Source organism: Chiloscyllium plagiosum, unplaced genomic scaffold (assembly GCF_037043375.1).
Source record: "Chiloscyllium plagiosum isolate Xiang-an unplaced genomic scaffold, Cpla_swu_hap1 HiC_scaffold_5, whole genome shotgun sequence".
NCBI classification, from domain to species: domain Eukaryota; kingdom Metazoa; phylum Chordata; class Chondrichthyes; order Orectolobiformes; family Hemiscylliidae; genus Chiloscyllium; species Chiloscyllium plagiosum.
In genome coordinates this window covers 108,620,617-108,647,122 of record NW_028270143.1, presented here as the reverse complement: position 1 = coordinate 108,647,122, position 26,506 = coordinate 108,620,617, and the positions used below count along the sequence as shown (strand labels likewise).

At 41.5% G+C, this 26,506-nt stretch overlaps 1 protein-coding gene across 1 annotated transcript in view; it reads right to left on the bottom strand.

Annotated features, from left to right (window-relative positions):
* ptprn2 (protein tyrosine phosphatase receptor type N2) overlaps positions 1–26,506 on the bottom strand; it is a 970,059-nt gene that overhangs the window by 147,127 nt on the left and 796,426 nt on the right. The window contains exon 13 of the mRNA XM_043690698.2: positions 25,239–25,457. Within this exon, the coding sequence (XP_043546633.2) occupies positions 25,239–25,457 (219 nt within the window). The remainder of the gene's footprint in view (positions 1–25,238; positions 25,458–26,506) is intronic.

Here is a 26,506-nt window from a genome sequence, read left to right as displayed (position 1 = left end):
GTTCAATGGTGCAATACCTTAGCAGGGATGACATGGAGGAACAATGGTGGATATTTCTGGGTATAATGCAGAAGTTGCAGGATCAGTTCATTCCAAGAAGGAAGAAAGATCCCAGGAGGAGGCATGGGTGGCCATGGCAGATGAGGGAAGTTAAGAAACATATAAAGTTAAAAGAGAAAAAGTATAACATAGCAAAGATAAGTGGGAAAACGGAGGACTGGGAAGCTTTTAAAGAACAACAGAGGATTACTAAGAAGGAAATACGCAGAGAAAAAATGAGGTACGAAGGTAAACTGGCCAAAAATATAAAGGAGGATAGTAAAAGCTTTTTTAGGTATGTGCAAGGCAAAAAATGGTTAAGACTAAAATTGGGCCCTTGAAGACAGAAACAGGGGAATATATTACAAGGAACAAAGAAATGGCAGAAAAATTGAATTGGTACTTCAGATCTGTGTTCACTGGGGAAGACACAAGTAATCTCCCTGAAGTAACAGTGGCTGAAGGACCTGAACTTAAGGGAATTTATATTTGCCAGGATTTGGTGTTGGAGAGGCTGTTAGGTCTGAAGGTTGATAAGTCCCTGAGGTCTGATGGTCTACATCCCAGGGTACTGAAGGAGGTGGCTGAGAAATCGTGGATGCGTTGGTGATTATTTTCCAGAGTTCAATAGATTCGGGATCAGTTCCTGCGGATTGGATGGTGGTTAATGTTGTACCACTTTTTAAGAAAGGTGGGAGAGAGAAAGCAGGAAATTATAGACTAGTTAGTCTGACCTCAGTGGTGGGAAAGATGCTGGAGTCAATTATAAAGGATGAAATTGCAACACATCTGGAGAGTAGTAAGAAGATAGGTCAGAGTCAGCATGGATTTATGGAGGGGAAATCATGCTTGACTAACCTTCTGGAATTTTTTGAGGATGTGACTCTGAAGATGGACGAGGGAGATCCAGTAGATGTAGTGTACCTGGACTTTCAGAAAGCTTTTGATAAAGTCCCACATAGGAGGTTAGTGAGCAAAATTAGGGTGCATGGTATTGGGGGCAAAGTACTAACTTGGATTGAAAGTTGGTTGGCTGATAGGAAACAAAGAGTAGTGATAAACGGCTCCATTTCGAAATGGCAGGCAGTGACCAGTGGGGTACCGCAGGGATCAGTGCTGGGATCGCAGCTTTTTACAATATATGTTAATGATATAGAAGATGGTATTAGTAATAACATTAGCAAATTTGCTGATGATACAAAGCTGGGTGGCAGGGTGAAATGTGAGGAGGATGTTCGGAGATTACAGGGTGACCTTGACAGGTTAGGTGAGTGGTCAGATGCATGGCAGATGCAGCTTAATGTGGATAAATGAATGGTTATCCACTTTGGTGGCAAGAACAGGAAGGCGGATTACTGCTTAAATGGAATCAAGTTAGGTAAAGGGGCAGTACAAAGAGATCTGGGTGTTCTTGTACACCAGTCAATGAAGGTAAGCATGCAGGTACAGCAGGTAGTGAAGAAGGCTAATAGCATGCTGGCCTTCATAACAAGAGGGATTGAGTACAGAAGCAAAGAGGCTCTTCTGCAGCTGTACAGGGCCCTGGTGAGACCACACCTTGAGTACTGTGTGCAGTTCTGGTCTCCAAATTTGAGGAAAGACATTCTGGCTATTGAGGGAGTGCAGCGTAGGTTCACGAGGTCAATTCCTGGAATGGCAGGACTACCTTACACTGAAAGACTGGAGTGACTGGGCTTGTATACCCTTGAGTTTAGAAGACTGAGAGGGGATATGATTGAGACATATAAGATTATTAAAGGATTGGACACTCTGGAGGCAGGAAACATGTTTCCGCTGATGGGTGAGTGCCGAACCAGAGGACACAGCTTAAAAATACGGGGTAGACCATTTAGGACAGAGATGAGGAGAAACTTCTTCACCCAGAGAGTGGTGGCTGTGTGGAATGCTCTGCCCCAGAGGGCAGTGGAGGCCCAGTCTCTGGAGTCATTTAAGAAAGAGTTGGATAGAGCTCTCAAGGATAGTGGAATCAAGGGTTATGGAGATAAGGCAGGAACAGGATACTGATTAAGGATGATCAGCCATGATTATATTGAATGGTGGTGCAGGCTCGAAGGGCAGAATGGCCTACTCCTGCACCTATTGTCTATTGTCTATCAATGCACAGAACCTTTTTTGGTTAGAGGAGGACAGGTGGGAGACACTACCCGAGTAGTGTTTCGGGTAAAGGAACCACCAAAATATAAAGCCTCACTGTGATTGTGGTACATTCAGGGGCATTCAGAAGCCTAATGACTAGAAACAGGTCTTCCCCTTCTTTCTGAGGGAAAAAGATGAAAATAAAAACCTTGAAAATTTAGCGAAAGAGTTCCAATACAAGAAAACGTTCAGGCCCACCCAATCGACTATCAAATGGACTGTCGCTTTGTGGACAACATCATGTCATCATCAGTAACAACCAAAAGCACCATGAGAATTAATTCACTGCAACCTTCGTGGCCTGGACTTTGATCTACAAAATTTATTTCTCACCATTGATATTTTTCCACTAAAGTATTTGCGTCAAACAGTTCTTCTAATTAATGAGTGAATGTGTGCAAGTCGCTTTTTAGAGGGGGCATAGCTTAAGTCAGATAGTGATAAATTAGTAATCCATTTTTTATTGCCATTTGTTAAAGAATAAGGTGATGGCTGTGGGTGACTTCTTTGGCAATACCTGGCATGTGTTGCCAGGTTACTATGCGGGCATGACAGATCCAGTCCCCACTTGACACGAAAATGGAGAGAACAGCACCCAGACAAACATGGGCATCCAGTCTGTCTAATTCTCACTGCTTTTTACAGCTCTGTTGCAGCCATCCAACTGGGCTTGTGGTCGCAGCTTGAAACTTTAGTTCTAGTCAGGGGGCCATTTATTTACCTCCATGCAATGGGGAACTGAAAAAGGTCCTGCTCCAATTTCCACTGGACAAAAGTTCTGGTTGCAAATTTACCATGGCTGAGGTCCCATGACAATGTTTTACCTGGGAAGGCTTTTAAACAGTTGTTTTTCAAGGTACATGGTCAGTTTAGACATTTTAAAGACTGACTTTTTTCTTAAGTGATTCTTTGGTCAATTATTCGGTTCCACTTTACTTTCCAGCCTCCGTTAGCCAGCAAATATGATTTGCTAGCGAACGTCTGCCTGGGTAACATGATTTAAGAAGAGAAGTAACACGAGAGGGATAGCAGACAAGTTGGAATGCCTGCCATGTGCTTTCTTCCCTCCTGTCAGTTCTCTCACCCTTGTATTCACAGATAGTAGTAACAATGGCCACGAGTTTACGGGTTGGAGGTGGCCCTGCATATTTTCTGGAAAACTGAGGGCAACTGTGCCTTTGCTGGTTATGAAAACCAGATTGTGACACGCATAGGCAGCTAATTGCCTGGAGTTAGACCTTCTGCCTCTCCAGGGGATCATGTCCATTCCCGACAAGCTGGCAGCCATTTGGATAGGTGGCAGCTCTCCAGCACCACTGGGAATTCTGGCCAATGGAGGCACTGCGGCAAGGCTCAGCTCAGCGGCTATCAAGGAGGCCAGGAGTGCAGGCAAGTGGCAATGGGGCTCTTAGGAGCCAATCAGATGTAGTCACAAAAGGTTGAGCACCACCTCCCCGGCCATTCCCCTTCCTCACCTCCCAGTAAAATCCTAACCCTCATCCCGAATGGACAAAGGCTACTTTTCCCAGATCAAGCGGAGCACATACATTAAGCAGTGAGTTGTTATAATCTGAAAGGCACTGTCTGGAAAGGTGATGGAAGCAGATTCAAAAGACACTTACAAAAAGGAGCTGGGTAAGTCCCTTGAAGGGGAAAGACTCAAGGGAAACAGCAAACTAATTGGATAACTCCTTCAAAGTGCTATCCCAGTCATGAAGAGCCAAGCGGCCTGTTTCTGTTCTGTAAAGTTCAGCAACTCTGCTATCATTATGACAATATATTAACAACTGGCTAGCATTTACATTAGAACATTCTTTAGAGACTCAGCAAACACAACAGATCCTACTTTGAAGGAAGGCATGGCAACGCAATCATAAGTCAGTATTGACTGTCTTGTCCACATCTGCAAAGAGACAAATTATTCTGCAGGCTCTGGCACAGTTACTTGGCAATCGCTTCCTCTCTGACTATGGTGCAGCAGTGGGGTACAGGTGCAATGTTGTAGCCTCCTCTGCACTTTTTGAAGCAGAGGGTTTGGGCGATGTGCTATGGAATGGCACAGAGGACAATTCCCCATACAAGGTAAAAACAATGACTGCAGATGCTGGAAACCAGATTCTGAATCAGTGGTGCTGGAAGAGCACAACAATTCAGGCAGCATCCGAAAAGCTTTTCGGATGCTGCCTGAATTGCTGTGCTCTTCCAGCACCACTGATCCAGAATTCCCCATACAACACCACCTCAACTTTAAATGGTAACAAATTGAGGCACAGGCTTGGGGTCATTAAGCTCAGTTGGCTGGATGGCAGCATTGCAATTCAGATTGATGCCAATAATGTCGGTTTAATTCCTGTACTGGCTGAAGTGACCATCAAAGTCCCACCTTCTCAAATTTACCCCTCACCTGAGGTGTGGTGACCCTCAGGTTAAACCACCACCTGTTGCCTCTCTATCATAAGAGAGTGGGACTATGGTCATTTTACCTTTTACCCATCTACTCTGTTACCTGCCTGCAGAATCATTAGCTTGTTTAGTGACAATGCCTTTGAAGGCTTTCCAAATTTGGAATTCCTCCCCCCTCATGGAATGGTTACAAACATGAAGTTTATAAGACTGCTATGTTTTGGGACTGTCCTTAATTTAATGTATAATGAAAGAATGATGTAGGGTGGGGAGACAAAAGACCTGGGATGATAAAGGATAAAAGGGAACTCTTACTGAGTTACTGGAAAGAAATTGCAAGATGCTTTTCGCTCTGGACAACGCCAAGAGCATCTATGTCCATGAAGGATGGCATAGCCCTCACTCCTTCATCATGGCATGTCTCCGATTCACTGTAACAGTTCAGCACTTCAATACCGCTCTTTGCAGTTCACCGCAAATTCTGCTGCCAGGTCAATTAGAATATAGGGAGTGGCACTCACCATAAACAGCAGAACAAAATTCATTGCTCTGTGTTTGCTTTCCTAGTGTCCACTCACTTTGAACCTAAATAGATGCTTACAGTATCTCTGCCGTGCCTTGTCTTTTAGCATAGAGAGGTAGAAATGTGTTGCTGGAAAAGCGCAGCAGGTCAGGCAGCATCCAGGGAACAGGAGAATCGACGTTTCGGGCATAAGCCCTTCTTCAGGACTTTTTTCTCAGCATAGAGAGGTAGTCAAACAACTGGTCATGAACAGTCAAGGAGATCATAAGCGGTCTTATCTGTCTCCCAGTCAGGAAAGGTGGTAAAATGTCCTGAGTGAAGGACAGATGGCAGGAAGGGTTAGGGGGGATAGTTTAGAAGGAATGGGGTGCATGACGGCCATTAAGGGAAGATGCTGCATGCAATAGTGAGAGTGGTAGACTATAGGACTTTGGGGGAACGCGGGTGCAAGAGCAGAGATGGAGAGAATGAAAACAGAAGGAAGATAGGTTTGAGCTATAGGGAGAGGCTGAATTGTTTGGGGCTATTTTCCCTGGAGCGTCGGAGGCTGAAGGGTGATCTTATAGAGGTTTATAAAATCATGAGGGGCATGGATAGGCTAAATACACAAGGACTTTTGGGGGAGTCCAAAACTAGAGGGCATAGGTTTGTGATGATGCTGCTCCTTTAACAAAGTGAGGTTGTCCTTTGTTTTTTATTCAGAGGGGTCGTAAATGCATAGGTTCCGAAATGTTTGCATTTGACGAAGCTTTTAAAATTAAAGTAAAACACTTGTACAATGAAAGGGTAATGGTCAGTTCTCCTAGTTCAGCTTTTACTCTGGTTTGATTTAATGTGATAGAGATGTACAGCATGGAAACAGACTCTTCAGTCTACTTCATCCATGCCGACCAGATACCCTAACCTAATCTAGTCCCACCTGCCAGCACTTGCCCCATATCCCTCTAAACCCTTCTTATTCATGTACCCATCCAGATGCTTTTTAAATGTTGCAATTGTACCAGCTTCCACCACTTCCTCTGGCAGCTCATTCCACACACGCACCACCCTCTGCATAAAAAGATTGCTCTTAAGGTCCCTTTGATATCTTTACCCTTGCCCCCGAACCTATGCCCTCTAGTTCTGGACTCCCCCACCCCAGGGAAGAGACTCTCTCGACTTATCCTATCCATGCCCCTCATGACTTTATAAACCTCCATAAGGTCACCCCTCAGCCTCCGACACTGGGAAAATAGCCACAGCCTGTTCAGCCTCTCCCTGATTTGGTTTGGTTTTTTGCCGTCTGGCTGTTTAGAGCTGCTAGTCAAGTTTTTTTGGAGCTGCTGGTCAAAGAAACAGCTACACAGAAGGTGTTCCATGCTGGATCTCTCAGCCACCTCTCTCTCTCCTGAAAGACCCTGAGTGTAATTTTACCATTTTTTTGCCAAGGGTGTTTAGGGGGTATTTGCAGGAATTTGGAACAGCATGATTAAGTTGGGATAAATAGCTTTTGGGTTTTTTAAATAGTTAAGCTATTCTCCATTCTGTTCTCTTGTGTTTGTGTTTCATTCCGCAATCTTGCAAATAAATTCTGTTTTGTTTTAAACTAAATGTTTGAGCCAGCTGTATCACTCCTGTAATATCCACATTACACTTTCTTAAAACAACTCGCAAAGTTAGGGTCTGGACTACTTTATTGAAATGTTTTGAGGGTCCAAAACAGGTTTAAGGTGAGAGGGAAAAGATTTAAAAGGGACCTAATGGGCAACTTTTTCATGCAGAGGGTGGTGCGTGTATGGAATGAGCTGCCAGAGGAAGTGGTGGAGGCTGGTACAATTACAGTATTTAAAAGGCATCTGGCTAGGTATGTGAATAGGAAGGGTTTAGATGGATGTGGGCCAAATGCTGGTAAATGTGACTAGACTTTTGTAGGATATCTGGTCAGCATGGACGAGCTGGACCGAAGCCTCTGTTTTCCTGCTGTATATCTCTATGACTCTATGACTTGAAGAAGGTGGCACTTACCTTTACAGGGCACCTTTACAGAAGGTAATTACCAGCTATGGTGAGCATTTCTCCAGACTGTGAACCGCACATTGACTACTACAGTGAAGGCTGACAATCCAAAGATGTGCAAGCCAGGTGAATTGGTCACGCTAAATTGCCCACAGTGTTAGGTGTGTTAGTCAGGAGTAAATATAGGGGAGGGGAATGGGTTTGGGTGTGTTTCTCTGCGGAGGGGCGGTGTGGACTTGTTGGGCCAAAGGGCCTATTTCCACACTGTTAAAGCTCTGGTTAGGCCCCATTTGGAGCACTGTGTCCAGTTTTGGTCCCCACACCTCAGGAAGGACATACTGGCACTGGAGCGTGTCCAGCGGAGATTCACACGGATGATCCCTGGAATGGTAGGTCTAACATATGAGGAACGGCTGAGGATCCTGGGATTGTATTCATTGGAGTTTAGAAGATTAAGGGGAGATCTAATAGAAACTTACAAGATAATACATGGCTTGGAGAGGGTGGATGCTAGGAAATTGTTTCCGTTAGGCGAGGAGACTAGGACCGGTGGACACAGCCTTAGAATTAGAGGGGGTAAATTCAGAACAGAAATGCGGAGACATTTCTTTAGCCAGAGAGTGGTGGGCCTGTGGAATTCATTGCCACAGAGTGCAGTGGAGGCAGGGTCGCTAAATGTCTTCAAGGCAGAGATTGATAAATTCTTGATGTCACAAGGAATTAAGGGCTACGGGGAGAATGCGGGTAAGTGGAGTTGAAATGCCCATCAGCCATGAATGAATGGCAGAGTGGACTCGATGGGCCGAATGGCCTTATTTCCGCTCCTATGTCTTATGGTCTTATGTTGAGAATCTAAACTAAAACAGTTGAGAATCTAATCATATGATGCAGTGCACTGCTGAGATTTAAAATTAAAATAGAACACTTGTACAATGAAAGGGTAATGGCCAGCTCTCCTAGTTCAGCTTTTACGCTGGTTTGATTTAGTGTGTAGGGAAGTTAAAAGCCCCCACAGTGATGAACATTTCACCACCACTGATAGTATAATAAAGTGCAAGAGTGGGTCTGTGAAGGCACAGTACATACTTGGGTGAGAAATGTAAAACTGCCTCAGAAAAGTCCCTTGGGAACAAATGGAAGCTATCCATGAAACTCATTGAAATGGGCTCTCAGCGAATTTATTTTCCAAGAAAATTCAACCCTTGGTTCTGTGAATCTAGTATTGTATTTAATCGGAAAACTGGAATAAATGTTCTGTTGCATTCTTCAATACCATGTTACACGTATCTAGTTTTAATGTTACTAGGAATAAAGTAAGTATTCCCACATCAGGTAATGATACTCTGCTGGAGGCAAAATACAACCAACTGTCTTTATGGTTGTTATTTAGAAATCTAACTGAAGATCAAGTAGACATCAAATAATTTAGGGATTCAGCACCTCAACTGTTGTGAACAGGGATCTGTAGATAGGCAAAACCAAGTAACAGAGCTAATTTATTCTTAATTATTTTTTAAGCTAAAAGGAAGTTCTAACAGTGAAGTTGCACATTCAAGCAAGAATGAAGCCTGGTGTTGAGGCAGTGAATACTCTATTTTGTATCTCCCCATTTTAAACAAAAATGAACTGACAGTCTGCAGTTCTGATGTTTAAAAATGACACTCTTAGCTACAAAACTTTCCTGAGAAAAAACACAGCTATCAAGTTTTTGCACCAAGAAGACTGTGCAAAGGTTGGTTGGTTGCTCCATTTCCTTTTCTCTCCAAATTCATTGTGAAAGTAGAAGGAATTCCTTGTGACATTGTCATTCCCCTTTTTGGCACAAACGTCATTAGCGGTTGAGATGGCTAACTAGAATCCAGCAATTATAAACCTACAAGGCTGTAGCTCTTAAAGCATCTCTCTTAAAGGGAGTAAAGCCAAGGAAGGAATAACCACAGACTATAATGAAAAAGAACAGAGCAGAAAAGGCGAAAATATAAAGAGAGATAAGCAACAGCAATGAAAGAAATAAACAAATATTGCACTCTACTGCACAAGAGAAAAAGATCTTCAACAAGAAAAGGAAGGCAAACACTTAAACCATGGACCAGGCAGCCAATTACATGTTTACTGAATTATAGCTATTTAAGCAAAATAAGCAGTTTTCTTTACAGATCAAGTGACAGATGATTGAGCAAAGACAGCTTTGAAAATCCTAGATGATTATAAATCCTATCTCTTATAACCCTTTTCAAGCCTTTACCCACAACCAAAGTAAGGCTCACAGGTCTATAATTTCCAGTATTGTCTCTACTTCTCTTCTTGAACAAGGGAACAACATTTGCTATCCTCCAGTCTTCTGGCACTATTTCTATAGATAATGACGACATTAAGATCAAAGCCAAAGGCTCGGCAATTTCCTCCCTGGCTTCCCAGAGAATCCTAGGATAAATCCCATCCGGCCCAGGGGACTTATCTATTTTGAAAATCCTATTTGCTATTGGTAAGGAGGGGCTTTGCAGAATTAATTTAAATCTGGAAGGTAATTGATGACCAGCTCAAGGTAAGAATATTTTTAATTGCATTCGTAGGACGTGGGTGTCACTGGCTGGCCAGTATTTATTGCTTGTCCCTAGTTGCCCTTGAGAAGGTGGTGGTGAGCTGCCTTTTTGAACCTCTGCACTGCAGGTTGACCCACAACACTGTTCGGGCAAGAATTCCAGGATTTGGACCCAGCGACAATAAAGGGACTTCAGAATTTCACCTCATCAACTCATTACAGAGATAGTAACGCTAAGAGTCAACCAGTCATCACCTCTACCTGGAATAAAGCCTTCGGGAAGAATCTGCTGGACAAGAAAAATGCCAGACCATTGATGCATTACTTGAAGATGGACACATGCATGAAGCCACAGTGGCAGTCCTTAGGTGCTACCAACTCTGTTGCTATGGTCAGCAAATTACACCAAACCAACATAAGCTATAACAGATGCAGTTATAGTCACACCTATCCAAAACCTATCCAGCTTCTCTTGATATTTGCAAAGCATTTGGTACCAAGGGATGCTGGGCACAAACATGCAGGAAATCTTGTTGCAGAGGTCATGCCAGTTCCCAGAACAAATCACAGGTGATCACTAAAAAAGTACAACACCACAACACTGGCAACAAAGGAATTGTCAGGTGGCTTAATAAACGCAAACACATTCATGAGGTTCAGAGTCAACCAAATGAAAGGCAAGTTTTGAAAGATAACCCAGAGTTCCATATTATTAACTTCTCAACATCACGTTAATGGTACATGGCAATCAATCGCTTTTACCATCAGTAAGGTCATGTGTCCTGAAAAGGCAAGACACCATACACTGAAAGCTAAAATCAACATAGGAGCTAGTGCCAACGAATTACCACCATGCATCCTGAAGATCATGTAGCTCACCAAGTGGCACTCCATTGTTCACAGAGTATAACTGATCACCAATTTGATTCAATGGCAGAATCACCCTGCTGTGTCAATAACATGAGCTTAACTAGGCTATCCAAAATCTTCTACCTTTTATCAACGGTGTAGCAGTGTTGGGGTTCCCAGTATGCAGAGATCCTGTGTTTTCAGGGAGACTTTGGGGTGGCACAGTGGCTCACACTGCTGCCTCACAGCGCCAGGGACCTGGGTTCAATTCCAATCTTGGACGACTGTGTGTGTGGAGTTTGCACACTCTCCCTGTGTCTGCATGGATTTCTTCCAGGTGCTCTGTTTTCCTTCCATAGTCCAAAGATGTGCAGGTTAGATGAACGTGCCTTAATCAAGTGTAAATATAGGATAACAGGGTAGGGGAATGGGTCTGGGTGGGTTACCCTTTGGAGGGTCAGTGTGAACTTATTGGGCCGAAAGGCCTGTTTCCACACTGTAGGGATTCTATGATTTCACAAATCATGTGAAACAACATCGGCAGTGGCAGGAGAAATCACACATGATGCAATCCAGTCAGATAAAGCTGAAGACATCCTCAAGGTTGATCTGTTACACTTTAGCCTGAGCCAGTGTGGACAGTCGTAATTGGCAACTGCCGAAGCTAAGCAACTACAAGAGTGACAAAGGATGGTTATCTAGGGTTGACCTGACATTATTGAAGTAACTGAGAATGTTCAGTCACTTTAATGTACAAAAATGAATTTGATATATCATGCCAAAAACATTAGGCCAGATATCAGGTCCACATTATACCAGGGACACATATTTATAGAACGCACTAAACACGCAAATCCGTCTAATAGCCAAGAACATTGAATGCTTCCTGAATGTATGTGAGTGATGCCAAACATACTAACCCTAATGGGGGAAGAGGTCTCTACAAATACACGGTGTATCAACCGTTCATTAGATGAAAATAGCAAAGGTGTATTCACAGAGCACAGGGAAGATCACATTCCTGTGATGGATTACTTTTTCAAATTTTGCACCGTTCAAAGATTTAACAACTCAAGTGAAACTATTGCGGGCATGATGCCATCTACTTTCAGCTTATTTAGTATCCTGCAATGGATAGTGTCTCACAAGGGATCGCAGTTCACTTGCAAATTGCTTAAGACATACACATGTTCATACATGTACTAAATGAGAGGTTATCCATATCAAATTGTCACCCAACTATCCACATTCAAAAAGGCATATAGTATATACCATCAAGTCAACGGTCATCAAAAGTTGAGCAAAAGAAAATTAATTTATCATATTGAATTGCTGCATTATTGCATTAACGGGGCAGCACGGTGGCTCATTGTTTAGCATTGCTACCCCACAGCACTATTGACCAGGGTTCAATTCCACCTTCAGGCAACTGTCTCTGTGGAGTTTGCACATTCTCCCTATGTCTCTGTGGGTTTCCTCCTATAATCCAAAACATGCAGATTAGGTGGATTGTCCACGCTAAATTGCCCATAGTGCCCAGGGACGTAGAGGCTATTTGGACTAGCCAAATGCAGGGTTACAGAGATAGGGTGGAGGGACACTCTTCAGAGGGATGGTGTGGACTCGATGGGCCAAATGGCCTGCTTCCACAATATAGAGATTCTATGAAGATCATACGGTACCACTCAAGAAGGCATCACTAGCCCCAGCACAACTTCAGCTTGGGAGCTAAGTGCGAACAACTTTGCAGAGAAACCAACTGTCTAACCATTACAAAGGAAATGAAAGAGATACATGCTACCAAAACAGAACACTGGGCGTACAATGCAAATCAGGGGAATGAGAAACCATTTATTTTTATAACAGGAAAATATGCAATCAGCCCAGATCATATGAAGTCATCGCTGATCACAGTGATACCTTACAAAGGTGTAAGGGGGTACAGTACAACACATCAATTATTATTGACAGTATGAAGAAGAAAACTCTGATGATAATGATAGCGGACAGCAACCAGTATCAAGGCAACCATATTCAACAAAGAACAATGTGTGTCTCCCCAGACAGGTAAAAGATTATTAGCTTAGGATGAGTTGTCAAACCCTCAAAGAGTTTACATTGAAATTTAAATTGTCAACCTTGTAAAATTTGTAAATACCTTTTTGTATAATTATCAAATTAACAACACATGTGCGTACAACCAGGTATATCTGTGTTGGATAGCACTTATCTTTGGAGAGGGAGCATGTGATGTTATATCTCACAGTCTGTGTCAATAAACCTTTAAGAAAAATACATATATTAATCATCACTGTATTACTGCAAGTGACTGGACAATATAAAGGTCTCAGACTCTACCTTAACTTGCCATGCTGATGAAAGCTTGCTGCTGCCTGTAACCAATAATACACAGCCATTTGGTTGAAGCACATTCAGTGTGTTTGCTGCAAAAACGACTGGCATATTTTGCAGGTGTGACATTTACACAGCACAGAACCAAAACGCAACATATCCACCCCCAAGACTGATCACTGCTGGCAAACATGACCAGCTACCTGGATTTATGCCTGCACTGAGATAATATTTAATCATAAATTGTCTGTCAATGTAATTATTCACACACTCATGACTATCCAGTAACTGCTGTCAAAGAACAGAATCACAGTTTATGTTGAATTTGGCTGGCTGCATATTGTCAGTACTTTGCTTATTGCAAATAGTTGAAGGGTATGCTGTTTGAGAACATCTACCCAGTCTTTGGGATGTGCTACCTATGTGCTGAGCAACACATCAGTTCTGAAATTCATGCATCATTTGTGTGCAATAGAGTCATGGAGATCTACAGCAGAGAAAAAGCCTCTATGGCCCATCACTTCTGCACTAGTCAAAAGCAACCACCTAACTGTTCTAATCCCATTTTCCAGCAGTTGGCCCATAGCATTGTGAGCCTTGGCATCATGCGTACACAGTTTAAATGTTATGAGGATTTCTGCTTCAACCACCCTTACAGACATTGAGTTCCAGATTCCATAAGATCATAAGATATAGGAGAAAAATTAGGCCATTCGGCCCATTGAATCATGGCTGATTTGTTTCTCAACCCCATTCTCCTGCCTTCTCCCGGTAACCTTTGATACCCTTGCTAATCAAGAACCTATCCAGCTCTGCCTTAAATACACTCAATGACTTGACATCCACGACCCTCTGTGGCAATGTGGTCAACAGATTCATTAGCTTTTGATTGATGAAATGCTTCCTCATCCCAGTTATAAAGGGTCATTGCTTCATTCTGAGGCTGTGGCCTCGGATCCTAGACTTTCCTATTAACGGAAACACCTTCTCCACGTCCACTCTAACCAGGCCTCTCAGTATTCTGTACGTTGCAGTGATATCAATCCTCATCCTTCGAAACTCTATCGAGTACAGACCCAGAGTCCTCAAACACTGCTCATATGATGCAGCCATCATCCCTGGGATTATCCTTGTCAACCTTCTCTGAACCCCCTCCAAGGCCAGCACATCCTTTCCTAGATTTCCACCACACTCTGAAAGATTTTTCCTCAAATCTCTTCTGAATCTTCTGCCCCTGACCTTAAATCTATGCCCCATGGTCATTGATCCCTCTATCAAGATGAAAAGTTTCTTCCTGTCTGCCTGATCTATGCCCCACACCTTAATCATGGGCTCTCTCGATTTATTTTGCTCCAAGAAGTACAATCCCAGGCTGTCCAATCTCTCTTCATAGCTAAAACTCTCCAGACCAGGCAACATCCTGGTAAATCTCCTCTGCATCCTCTCCAGAACTGCACTCAATACTCTAGCTGAGTCCAAACCAAAACCTCTCTGCTCTTAAACTCTACACCATGGCTAATAATGGCAAGTAGACCATCTTAATCACTTTATCTATCTGTCCTGATACCTTAAGGGACTGGGTGAACTTGCACACCAAGGTTCTTCTTATCCTCAGTGCTTCCTGGAATCCTATCATTTAAATGAATCCTTTGCCTCCTTTGTCCATGGCTGAAAGTGATCCACAGGAAGTCCTTCCAATTTAGGATTGTCCATCAGGCTTGCATATGTGTGCACACTGGAAGTTATATATGTTAATGTACAGGGTGACGTTCATAGCAGACAGAAATAACACACATATACACTGTGCCTGTTTCAATGCAACTACCATTCGCTGGCTTGTTTCTCTGGGCAATGCAATGACTAATCATAGCCCACCTGCTTTGCTTAAATTGTAGATAAGGTTTAGCAATTAACTGTCAATCATCATAATTAAGTGCATTCTTCATGGTCATGCCACAACCAATCAGAGTCCATATGCCAACTAATCTGTATTCTCCTCTTCTGCAGTATATATCTTGTTTCTTTTCCCACAAATTGGTATCCCTGTGAATTGTCCTGATGGGTGCAAGATGAAATGCTTCCACAGCATATGTTTTCTTTTTCAGCAAGTCACATTGTATTATTTATACCGTGACTGATGAAGTGCTTCGCAAAGGGATGGTTTGTCTATTGGATGCAGGCCTCTGTTGTCAATGGTGCATGTTGAGTGGTTGCTTCTCAGATTAGAGTCTGATCTTTGTGCAAATTGTGACAACACTGGGGACTCTCGATTGTCTTTTCATAACTAAGATCCATAACCGTGAGCAGAGTGAGCTACTTGCTATTCCCCAGGCCTTCCAAACTAATCAAAGTTTTGTGAGTGATGAGTCATCTGATTGCCAAAGGACACACACTATTTAATATGCCACAAACCATTCCTTATCTTGTTTAATACAGAAAATGCTTGTAAACTGTGTTCAGAATAGGTGTAATTGAAAATGTGTGGCTGTTCTTCGAGTGACAGAGTGTCATGTTGGAAATGAGGGTCAGTTGGAAAGTCTACATTCTCCAAGTAAATAGGTAGCCCAATCCCAATAGCAGTTGATCCAGAGCCAACAAGAATGATTGTGTGCAAGGCAGCTCACTAACACCATTGTGAGGTGGATCCAACTTACTTCAGGTCCTCACATAATTTTGGAAGGATATATCTTTATGCTCCATGATATTGTATCTGGTGTACAAGAACATGTTTTAAAAATATATATTTAATTTTGGCTGTTGGAAATTTGAAACACAACAAGAGATGGTGAAGTATTGTCTTTACAATTTAATGAACACTGAGAGAAATTCTAGTCCCTTGATTTGTTCTATTAAGACCACAAAATATGAGTTTCACTGATTTCTAGTTAGATAAAACATTTTTTGATTTACTAAAAGCAAATTATAACAAATTGAAGTGATTTGTGATAAAGTGGCAATGTGTTATATAATAGGAACAAAAAAGATGCAGTGTATATGAACTTCCGAAAGATAATAGAAAAATCATCTGGCAACAGACTTGTTGGAATGTTTTACGAAACTGGTATAAAAGGTGCAACAATACGGGAAGTGAATTGGTTGACAACCAGGAAACCAAAACTGCTAAGGTATCCTTGGCTGTTTCAAAAACTGGAAAACAGTTCGAAATTTCTTGATGTAATGGGCAACGTTGGGCTGCTATAGACAGGTTAGTGGAATGGGCAGACTGGAAGCAGATACAGTCTAATGTCAAGAAATAGGAGGAGAAGTGTGGAATGAGAGATATTGAAAAGTAAGATGAACAGCGAGGGGATTGGAGTACATAATTTCCGGTGAATGTAAATGTTCATAAGTAAAGCTATACAAAAGAAGGCTATTAACATGGGTTTCATAAGCAGAAACATAGAGTACCACTCTGGTGTGGCCTTCCTGTGACTCCAGACCCACAGTAATGTGACTGACTCTTAGCTGCCCATTGAAAATGGCCCAGTGAAGGCTCTCAGCTCAAGGCAACTAGGGCAATATCTGTCAGACTTGCCATCCAGATACTCATCTCATGGAAGAAAACAATTAAAACAAAAACATTCAGTATCCTAAGCTTTATTAGTAGGGGTATAGAGTAAAGGAACAAGGAGATTATGCAGAACCTTTATAAGGTACTAGTTAGACCTCATCTTGAGTACGGTGTACAGTTCTGGCAGCATATGTTAGGCATGCATGGGAGGAAGAGCAGAAGAGGTTTATGACAATGTTTCGAGGGATAAGTAACTTCAATTATGACAGCAGATTGGAGAAATTGAGATTACTTTCTGTGGAGAGGAAAGGGAAAGAGGAGATTCATTTGTTTTCAAAATCATGAACAGTAAAGTCAGAAGAAACAGGTAGAAACTTCATGCTTATAAAAGGATCAAGAGGATTAGAATTAAAGGAAGTAAACAAGGAATAGACACATACCTGACAGAACCAATCATTTTGATGTACCTGTGAGAACTATGAAAGAAACAGTGGAACAAAAATGTAAGAGTTTATACAAAATAGGTTATGGGAAATCAAATCGCAGTTGAACTTGCATTGAACGGAGCTTTGAGATAACATAGGAAGCCCTTATATAACTCAAAATGCCTACAAATGTTTGGGCTCACATTCCTCACTTCGCTTTCACCCACTACACATATCATCTTTAGTTCTGAAGAGTGATCTGGTAAAGATTGAAAAAAATGTTTTCATTCAGGATGGAAATGACTGCTGGTGCAAGCTCATCGAGGATGTGGGCGAGAGCATCTTGCAGCCAATTATCTGTAACTGCTGTAGCCTCACTGCTTACTGTGCGGGAGATGATGCTTTGACCTTGTCTGAGATCGGTCCATCATGGCAGGCCTGCCCTTGATTTCGCACTCTATCATGGCTCAACTTCACTCCGTTTGGCACATCTATGCCTGTCCTCGGATGCTGCCTGAATTGCTGTGCTCTTCCAGCACCACTGATCCAGAATCTGGTTTCCAGCATCTGCAGTCATTGTTTTTACATCTATATGATACGCATGCGCAAGTTCAGAAATCCGAAGTTATTAGTCCAGCACTTTGTTTTATCACAAGCAACCTTCTGCTGGATCTTATTCTGCCAACGAGAAGGCCTGGCAATTGCCACAACCAATTTTCAGGTTATTCAGAACTGTACACCGTATTCAAGATGAGGTCTAACTAGTACCTTATAAAGGTTCTGCATAATCTCCTTGTTCCTTTACTCTATACCCCTACTAATAAAGCTTAGGATACTGAATGTTTTTGTTATTATGATTTTACTATACAGCATCCACATTTCCACTGCCCTGTTCCAATGGACAGAGATCTCTGAAGATTCAACATCAAGTGATCGTCAGTTTGGAGTTTGACTACTGGGTAGTTGAAGACATCAAGAAAGGTCTAGGTTGTTCATGATGTAATCCATGCAGTAGTATTGCTGAAAGAAACACATTTTGTCCAGTCTACCTCAGATTACCATAATACAGAAAGGTGTCTCAAAAGATTTGAGCAATGATAAAGTCAGCTGTTTCACATAGTTACTAAGCAACAGCAACATGCGTGACATTTTCCACTTACAGGATGCTGCAGTCAAGCCAAAAGGAAGCTCTGCCCATTGTAAATGAGTAATATGGTATATGATGTGGGGTGCCAATGTGGTGCCAGGTATGTAGGCTGCAGATCCCAAAGACTGGCCCACTATGTCCCTTTGGGATATCTAACAAGCAAGGTACTGAATGAGGAGAAGAATGAGAGGAGATCTCATTGAGATATAAAATTCTGACAGGGTTGTACAAACTGGAAAGAGGAAGATGCTTTTCCTTGTTGGGAGGTACAGAACCGGGGGTCATGGTCTCAGAATGTGGAGTAGACCATTTCAGACTGAGATGAGGAGAAATGACTTCACTCAAAGGGTGTTGAAGGCTCTGGAGGTCAAGCCACCCAATATGTTTAAGAAAGAAACAAATTTCTAAAGGCGAAAGATGTCAACAAAAATGTGGAGAAAATGGGAATCTACTGTTTAGCTAAAGGATCACCTCTGATCTGGCTGAATGGTGCAGTAGGGTCTATCTCACTCCTATTTTCAACATTTCTCTGACCGTACTCAAACAGCCCACGCTTGCAAAACTAAAAGTTCATTATATACGGTTGCATGTTTGGACATAATTTGTTGAATAATCATGAGTGTGCTAAGTGATTTGCTCACAATCAATTTAAGATTAAGAGTTAGGCTCACTGTGTGGAACACATGTACACTGGCTGCTACACATATGAATACATAAGGCTCATTTCTTTGTAGACTGAAAAGACATATACATACACTGCACCTGTTTTAACCCAATAAAACAGACAATGGCTATTCTCTGGTTCGTTCCTCAGGGCAATACATTGACCTATCAGAGTTAGTCTGCCAGGTTTAAACTTAAACGGAGGTTAGAAGTTAACTGCCATCCAGTTGGTGCATTCTCCATGGCTACATGTCACATTATCAAAGTCCACTCCCAAGAAATTATCTTACTCTTCTCATACAATACAAAAATAGTGTTCCCCTTCACATTAGTATCATGTGAATATCAGGATTAGTGCAAAATGAAGTATCTACAAAATGCATTTCTTACTTTCAGCAATACTCAAGTCTTGTATGAATATATCACTATATGTTAGTGATTAAATCAAATATATTTATGAGCGATGATGCTTTCATGTATTTCTGTGTACTGAGATCCATGAGCCCCGGTCTAACATCCAACGTGGTGGCTACAAAGATTATAAGTAATTCTTAAAAAGACTAAGGGAACACTGACAGCATTTTACTTTATATAATGTAGGATATTGGTGGTTTGATCCGTAAAGATTATTTTCCATGGTCATGGAATTAGTGATCAGAAAGCATCATTTTAAATCGTTGCTGAGTCTGGGGAATGAGGTGGAAGAAATTTAATCAGATAGTGATTTGTTGGTATGTGAAATTCATAGCCTGATAGAATGGTTGCAGCATAAAAGGAGGCCATGTGGCCCACTGTGCCCATGCTAGCAAGAACAACATACCCAGTTCCACTCTGACACCTGGTCCCCTTAGCCTGGCAAATTTCCTTTCCCCCTTAGCCTGGCAAATTTCCTTTCAACGTACCGATCGTGATAAAGGATGCTGTTGGTATACAATCAGGAAAATAAAATAAATATTCATATGCAGAAGAAGAATGAAAGGGAATGTCAGGAGAACAGAGAAGCAGCAAGGTTGATTTTCTACTGCTGTTGAAGAAAAAGGCAGCATGGACAAAATAAAACATAAGAACTAGGAGCAGGATTAGGCAATTCAACTCCTTGAGCCTGTTCCACCATTTAATACAATCAATGGTCGATCTCATCTGGTCCTGACTCCACATTCTGCCCACTCTCTATGACCTTATAAACCATTACTAATTAAAAATCTATCTCCTCCCTGAACTTCTGCAGTGTCCCGGGATCCATAGCGCTCTGTAGCTGTAAATTCCACAGAGTCATAATCCTTTGAGAGAATAAGAAGCAGGAAAATGGGAAGTTCTTTGCTTTTAATTTCTTTGATTTCAACAATTTAATGATAATATTTTCACCAGTTAAAGCATGCCTCACTTATTCTGCAATTAATACCCATGTTATAAATGATGTTAGGACTCTTGCAGCACAGTGATAGTGCCCCTACCTCAGGGCCAGAAGGTCTGGGTTCAAGTCTCAGACATGTCACACTATGTGTTGATTTTTTTTGTTAAAATTCTGCAAATGATGCTAATAAAATTGTCTTCCCTCAATGTGCATTCTATGCCTACCTATCTGAAACCACATATGTGAAGATGAAAAACAATGACGACCTGCAGGCCTGTTTGCAGGCCAGTCCAGTGTGGCATTGACACTGCCTCACATTACATCTATTTGCCTACCCCTTTATTTATTGCCTGCACTACCTGGTATGGCAACTGTACCATTCAAGATCTAAGACAGTTACAGAGAGTGATGAACTCGGCAAAGGCCATCCTCCCATCTATGGAATCCGTCTACCAGGCCCGCTGTCAAGGAAAGGCCGCCTGCATTCTCAAAGATCCATTCTCCCCTAGCAATGTTTTTCTACACCCTCTTCCATCGGGGAGAAGGTACAGAAGCCTGAACACACGCACCAGCCGGTTTTGAAACAGTTTCTACCCTACTGTTGTTAGAATACAGAATGGACTCACAAACACTTAACATTCACCTGTACCTGTGCTTTTGTTTTTGCCGCTGTTTGCCTATTATTCATTTATCTATGCTACTTAACTATGTGATCTGCCAGTATTGCTCGCAAGACAAAGCATTTCACTGTGTCTTGGTACACGTGACAACAAATTGAATTCAATTCAATTCAGACTTTCCAACATATCTCACTCCAGTTGTAACGCATGATGAGCCAGCAAACACAGTTTTAATTTACTAAATATGCCATGATTTTTGGTGTCTGAAATACCCCAATTTTGTCTCTGCCACTTTCTCCCGCAGCGATTCAGTTATTTGTGGTTTAGGCTTCTCTGTCTGCTATGGGAGCCTCCCGTAAGGTGCCCATTGTTCATATTTGAGTCAGATATTGAATGCCATTTGTCTACGCAACCATGGGATATATAACAACTGAGCCTAGGCACGTCCACAAACACATACTTTCCAGCAGGGGTTACTGAATAGATATTGAGATTGAGGATCCTAGCTGACCTTTCCCATCACTAGCCCAGAAGTGTTATGGTCTGCTGCTCCATTGAATATTCGCTTTCTTTGTCCAGGTTAATTTCCACTGCTTGGTTCAGACGAGCTTGAGAGATCTGGAATCTTCAGAGGCTCAGTTCCATTCCATTTATCAACTGAACTATCACAAAAAGTTCCTTATGAGAGGGTACGCCTCCCCTTCTTAATCATTTTCCCATCCATGAATGAAATATGACAAATTGGCTCAAACAAAACCTTTTGAAAGCCATTAACACTGAGTGCTGTCCTCCTTCGAAACTGCATTTGATATGGTGATGACACAAAGTAGGAGAGATTGCTGCTTTAATCTAATCACAAATCCAATAGTTAATACAATTATTATTTAGGATTTAATGCAACTGAATGATACTTAATGCAGGGTTCCAACTCACTAATATAAATCAATGCTCATTTTAATAACAAAGTACAACAAGGAATTTTGATGTTAAAGACTAACTTGGCTTTAAGTATTTCTCATTTTTATACTTTCCCCGCTTCTCATGTTCCTGACACTTGCTGGATACAGTTCAACAGCCCTTCAGCACCACGTTTAAGTGGTAATTTCTTCAACTTGAACATTGACAGTCAATACCACAGACTGTCCAGCTGCATGCAGTCTTGGCCTTCTCCAACATCTACAGTTCCTGCAGGATTTGTTAGATAACTATTAGGAATGGGAATGTGTCCATTACCCAGCCCATTGTATCACCCCAACTACATCCTTCGGAGGGCAGCCAACCCAATGAAGACTGTAGATCACAGCCCAGAGAGATCTATCACAGCTCCTTCAGTCCCAACAGCGCCAGGAGAGGGTAGTGGGCACTGCTGGGACTGCAATGAAGGCCATGAAGAAGAGTCATATTTGTCACACATGGTGAACCAGGGTTCCTTGAGGAGGGAAGGATTTGACACCCTGGGAAGGGGAGTGAGAGGATTGTGTCTTGGAGGCCAGCACAAAGTGGGAAAGGGGGCATGATTTTCATAGCAGTATTCCCTACTTACACAAGAGTACTCTTTGAAGGAGGTATGCCCCCTGCCTTCCCTCCCTTTTACCAACTCTGTTCTAAAATCAGTCTTCCACCTGGCAATGTATTATGGCAGTGGAGGTGGACTGAAGTCCCTAATTGCCCTTTAATTGGATAGCTAAGGCCCTCAAGAGGTCTAAGGACAGGCAGCTGATTATGCATCATAGTATGGGTAGTGGGTCAGGAGTTGGCAGGAAAGTGGTAATCTAACCACATACCGATAATTTTTGTGGTGCCCAACTGAAAATGTCAGATTTTGGTGGGTTGTTGGAGGTGGGCTTAAAATCCAGTCTCAAATGTTTGGCTTAGTATCCTATTAGGCAGTACATTTAGCCACTCAGTGAACAGAAAAGTTTTGGGATAAAAGTTGAAGAAATTATCTCAATTTGCATTAGCTTATTAAACAAGGTATTTGAATAAGCAATACTTCAGGTCAAGCAGTTAAATATTGTTGAATGCCACTGAACATCAATTCTTGGTGTGTCATCATATTGGTAATCACTATCTAAAGACAGCATTGACAGGCGTGATATGTGCTAAGATGCTCTGCTTATTGCCTCATGTGCATCTTCCTTCCTATCCGACCCCTCTTCTCCTACAGCCCCATGCATCTGGTACTACATTCAGTCATCTCTATTCACCTATAGCTGTCATTTACCCAATAAATATAAGATCTGCTTCCTTATTAACTCAACTTGAGCTCATTATAAAATCAATATGGACTTAACTGCTGGGCCCTCAGGAGGAAAGGCAAAAAGGTCATTGGCAGAAACTTAAACAAACCCAGCACTGAGAAAAAAAATGTTTCATTACCAATGCATTTACTGAGGACTGTCATATAGTGGAACTTTCACACATAATAATCAGAGGTCGAATGTGTTGGATGTGTTTAAATAATTTGGAAATCAGACTCCAACATCATCTCCACATTCAAGATATTCCCTTGAAACAGTCTCAGCAATATTACAAATACAAATTTGAACCCAACTGACTTTGTCTTGCCATTGTTGCTCTTGTAATTTCTCTCAATGTTTTTGCTAATAACATAGACGCTGCTTAATGAGCACTGGCACAAATTTTAGCAGTTAACTGTTTACTCTGAAGGTAAAGCCAAGGGTTATTCTGATATTACCCCCATGATTGTCAATGGTACCAAAAGGGAGCAGCAACAGTAAAATATTCTGCCTGTCATTTATTTTTAATTGCAGCTGTATTTGCAGCATGGAGCTTTCTCACACCTAATGTATAGAATAATTGCTTGATTATTAATGTCAACTCTGTTTTTCAGATCAAATTATCAGCTCCACTCAAAGCTGCTCCAGGATCCTGTCTGAGAAATTGTTATTGGAACATACAACCATATAGATCTCCTGTTCAAGTGTTCTTTTTTTCAGTTTATCACTTTGGATTATTATTATATTAGGTCCACCTGACAAATAAAGCTAATCTATTTAAAGAACAGACTGCCTACCATCTACGCATTGGACAGCCTCTGGTAGTTTCCAATTTGAATGATAAATTGGTGACTCTAGATTATAACTAGATTGAAATTCCTGGTGATCTGTGGTATTATGAGAAATAACGAGATTAATGAACATTAAAATATTTTCATTTCCAATACAATAAGAGGCCTCTGGCTCCTCTCATGCACATAAGCTAGTAGCCAGCTCTCATGCACTGAGTTGAACAGGAAGATGAGGCATATTAAACTATTACAAATTAAGCTCTTTACCATTAAATACAGAAATTCCACTGGTGAGTTTTAGTGCTGAACTTATGGTCTTGCATCTTTTAGATTTATTCTGAGTTAAACGTTAACAAATGTACTTGTTATCGCTGAAGGCTTTTAGTGTACTGTCCACATTTGAATGGTAGTGTTGCTTTTTTAAAATATATGTTATATACATATGTAGCTTTTTTCAGCATCCCAAAGAAATTCCCAGCACTGACTACTCAGACTGCCACAGAGTGGTTTGAAAAGTGTAGTCTTTGCTTATCATTCAGTACATCAGACAGAACAGAAGTGCAAATTCTTATCTGGGAGATTAGAAACTCTTTGTTCTATTGGAAGTTCCTTGGGTTTGTGGGCAGAACCTATCATTCAGAGGAAGCACTGCTGGTTCACCTCTGGCTCCAAATCACTCCTTTTGCTGATGAGACATATTCACAAACGTTCAGCTCTAATCCTCAGTCAGAAACATAAATCGTTTGAGTATGTGGAAGCATTTTTGGAGACCAGTGAGGTCCATATAAAGTAAGCAGACACATATCCCCGTAGCAACACCTAATTTCCACAGCATGTCATCCTGATCTGAAAATTTTCAATCAGAGGAATAATTGCCCATGTTGCCTCTATTCTGTCCGAATGACTAATGACCACTTGGCTTGTGACCTGGCTTGGAAAGGCCAAAAGATATAGGAGAAACATTAGGCTGTTTGGCCCATTGAGTATACTCCATTGCTGGATCATGGCTGATCTCTAGCCCATGCTCCTGTCTTCTTTCAGTAATCTATCATCCCTTGTACTAGTAACAAACTCATCTTACTAATCAAGAAAGAGCCAGGAATTGCAATGAACTGTAAAGGAGCTAAACTGATATTCAGGGGACCTCCCTGTCTCACCTTCCTTCAGTCCAGCATCATAGGTCTGATCTTAGCACTCAAACACTCAAACAAGCAGTGACCTAAATAAAAACTAAAATGATACATTGAGACTAAAGCGTTATTATTATTTTATAAGTTTCCTTCTGTTGAATTAATACTATTTTGTCTTCTCATTAGATGTGCCCTTCAGAAAAGTAAATTGGATTTCACCATTGACAACAGAGGGGGAGCTAGTAAAAACACGATGGATTGTCAGTATTAGTCGGTCTTGTTTTTTTTAATAAGTCATCTCCAATCACAGACACATCTGAAAGGAATGGAGGCTAGACTGAACCAAACTATAAATTATACTCCATTACAAAATAATGCCTGGAAGTACAATAAATGCTGGAATTACAAGGAAATAATTATTATGCCTCCTATTTATTTGGTGGGTTCAAATACATACATAGGTTCTGAATAGCTTTTCAACCCTGGATAATTATTACCTGGTAGGCATTCGTGGCATCGGAACCAGCGGTGGCATCATGTCCCAGTGTGCCCAGCTTTGCCTTCAGTTTCTGATGAGAGCTATGCCTGAGGCAGTAGATGACTCCCGATGCAATGAGGACCCCAATGATGCAGACGATGGAGATTATTGTTAAGATAATAAATTTAGTTGAGTCCTCTTCATTGGCACGTTGGGGGAAAGCCAGTAGTTTACTCTTCTGAAGGTGGTTAAAGGGGTGGCGGGGGAAAAAAAAGTGGGGGGAGAAAATAAGAGAAGATAGTGTTATAATTAATTTTGCGGGTGTTATATTTTTCTCTGTAAACAATCATTGCATTGGTTTCTTTCATTTTTGTTTGTCCATACCCACTGCGAGACTGTACCGCAATTCATCCACGTCAGCCTTCATTATTAGGGATATTAGTAACAATTTAGTAAAAAACAACAACTGCAAATGAAAAATAAGAGAGCACATCAATAGGGGCATGCTTTATTTCTGCAGTCCTTCTTTGCAATTGCTAAGAGAAATTAATTTAAAGCTGGAAGATGGGGAACAATTAGCACTTTTGCTGGTACCTATTTTCACTTGGTTACAAATGGAATTTTTAATTTAACTCCTGAATACTTAGCCAACCTATTCATTATCTCCACTATTCTGTCAGTAATTTTCTGCTCAGCATTCAAGCAGCCAACGTCTAATTTACGCTTGTAAGCAATGTATAGAAAGCTGGTTCAAGCCCAGTCCATTTCAGTCCTTTTACACTACAAAGGCCACTGAGCAATTATCAGTCGGCTCGACAGTCAGAGTTTGTCCCTAATTAGCCCTCTTGTCTTCAGTCCGCTGGATTAGCTGCTGCTGAGGCACAAGTTAATGGGGAGCTCAAACTAAATAAAAGCTCCAAGATCTTCCTGCTTTGACTATGCACCACAGAGAAGGATTGTGAAGCATCGTGACCCCCAGGAGGTGGATTGACAGCAGCCCGGTGCTAAGCCATGCAGAATTGCATTTTAAAAAAAAATGTATCTGTGTTGGAAATCCTACTTCCCGAGTGTTATTCCACCATTTATATATTAGAAAAACACAAAATCTTTGTTCTTGGCCATTCACTGAATGACTTACAAAGCACAGCTGTCTCTGAAAGGAAAAAAAAACTAAAACACACTTTATACTTTCTGCCCCAAAGCTTTTTTCTTGTATCTTTGTGAGGAAAGAGGTAATTTGTCTTCTAATCTGGGTGACTAAAATGAGAAGAGAAATTTAATGAAATT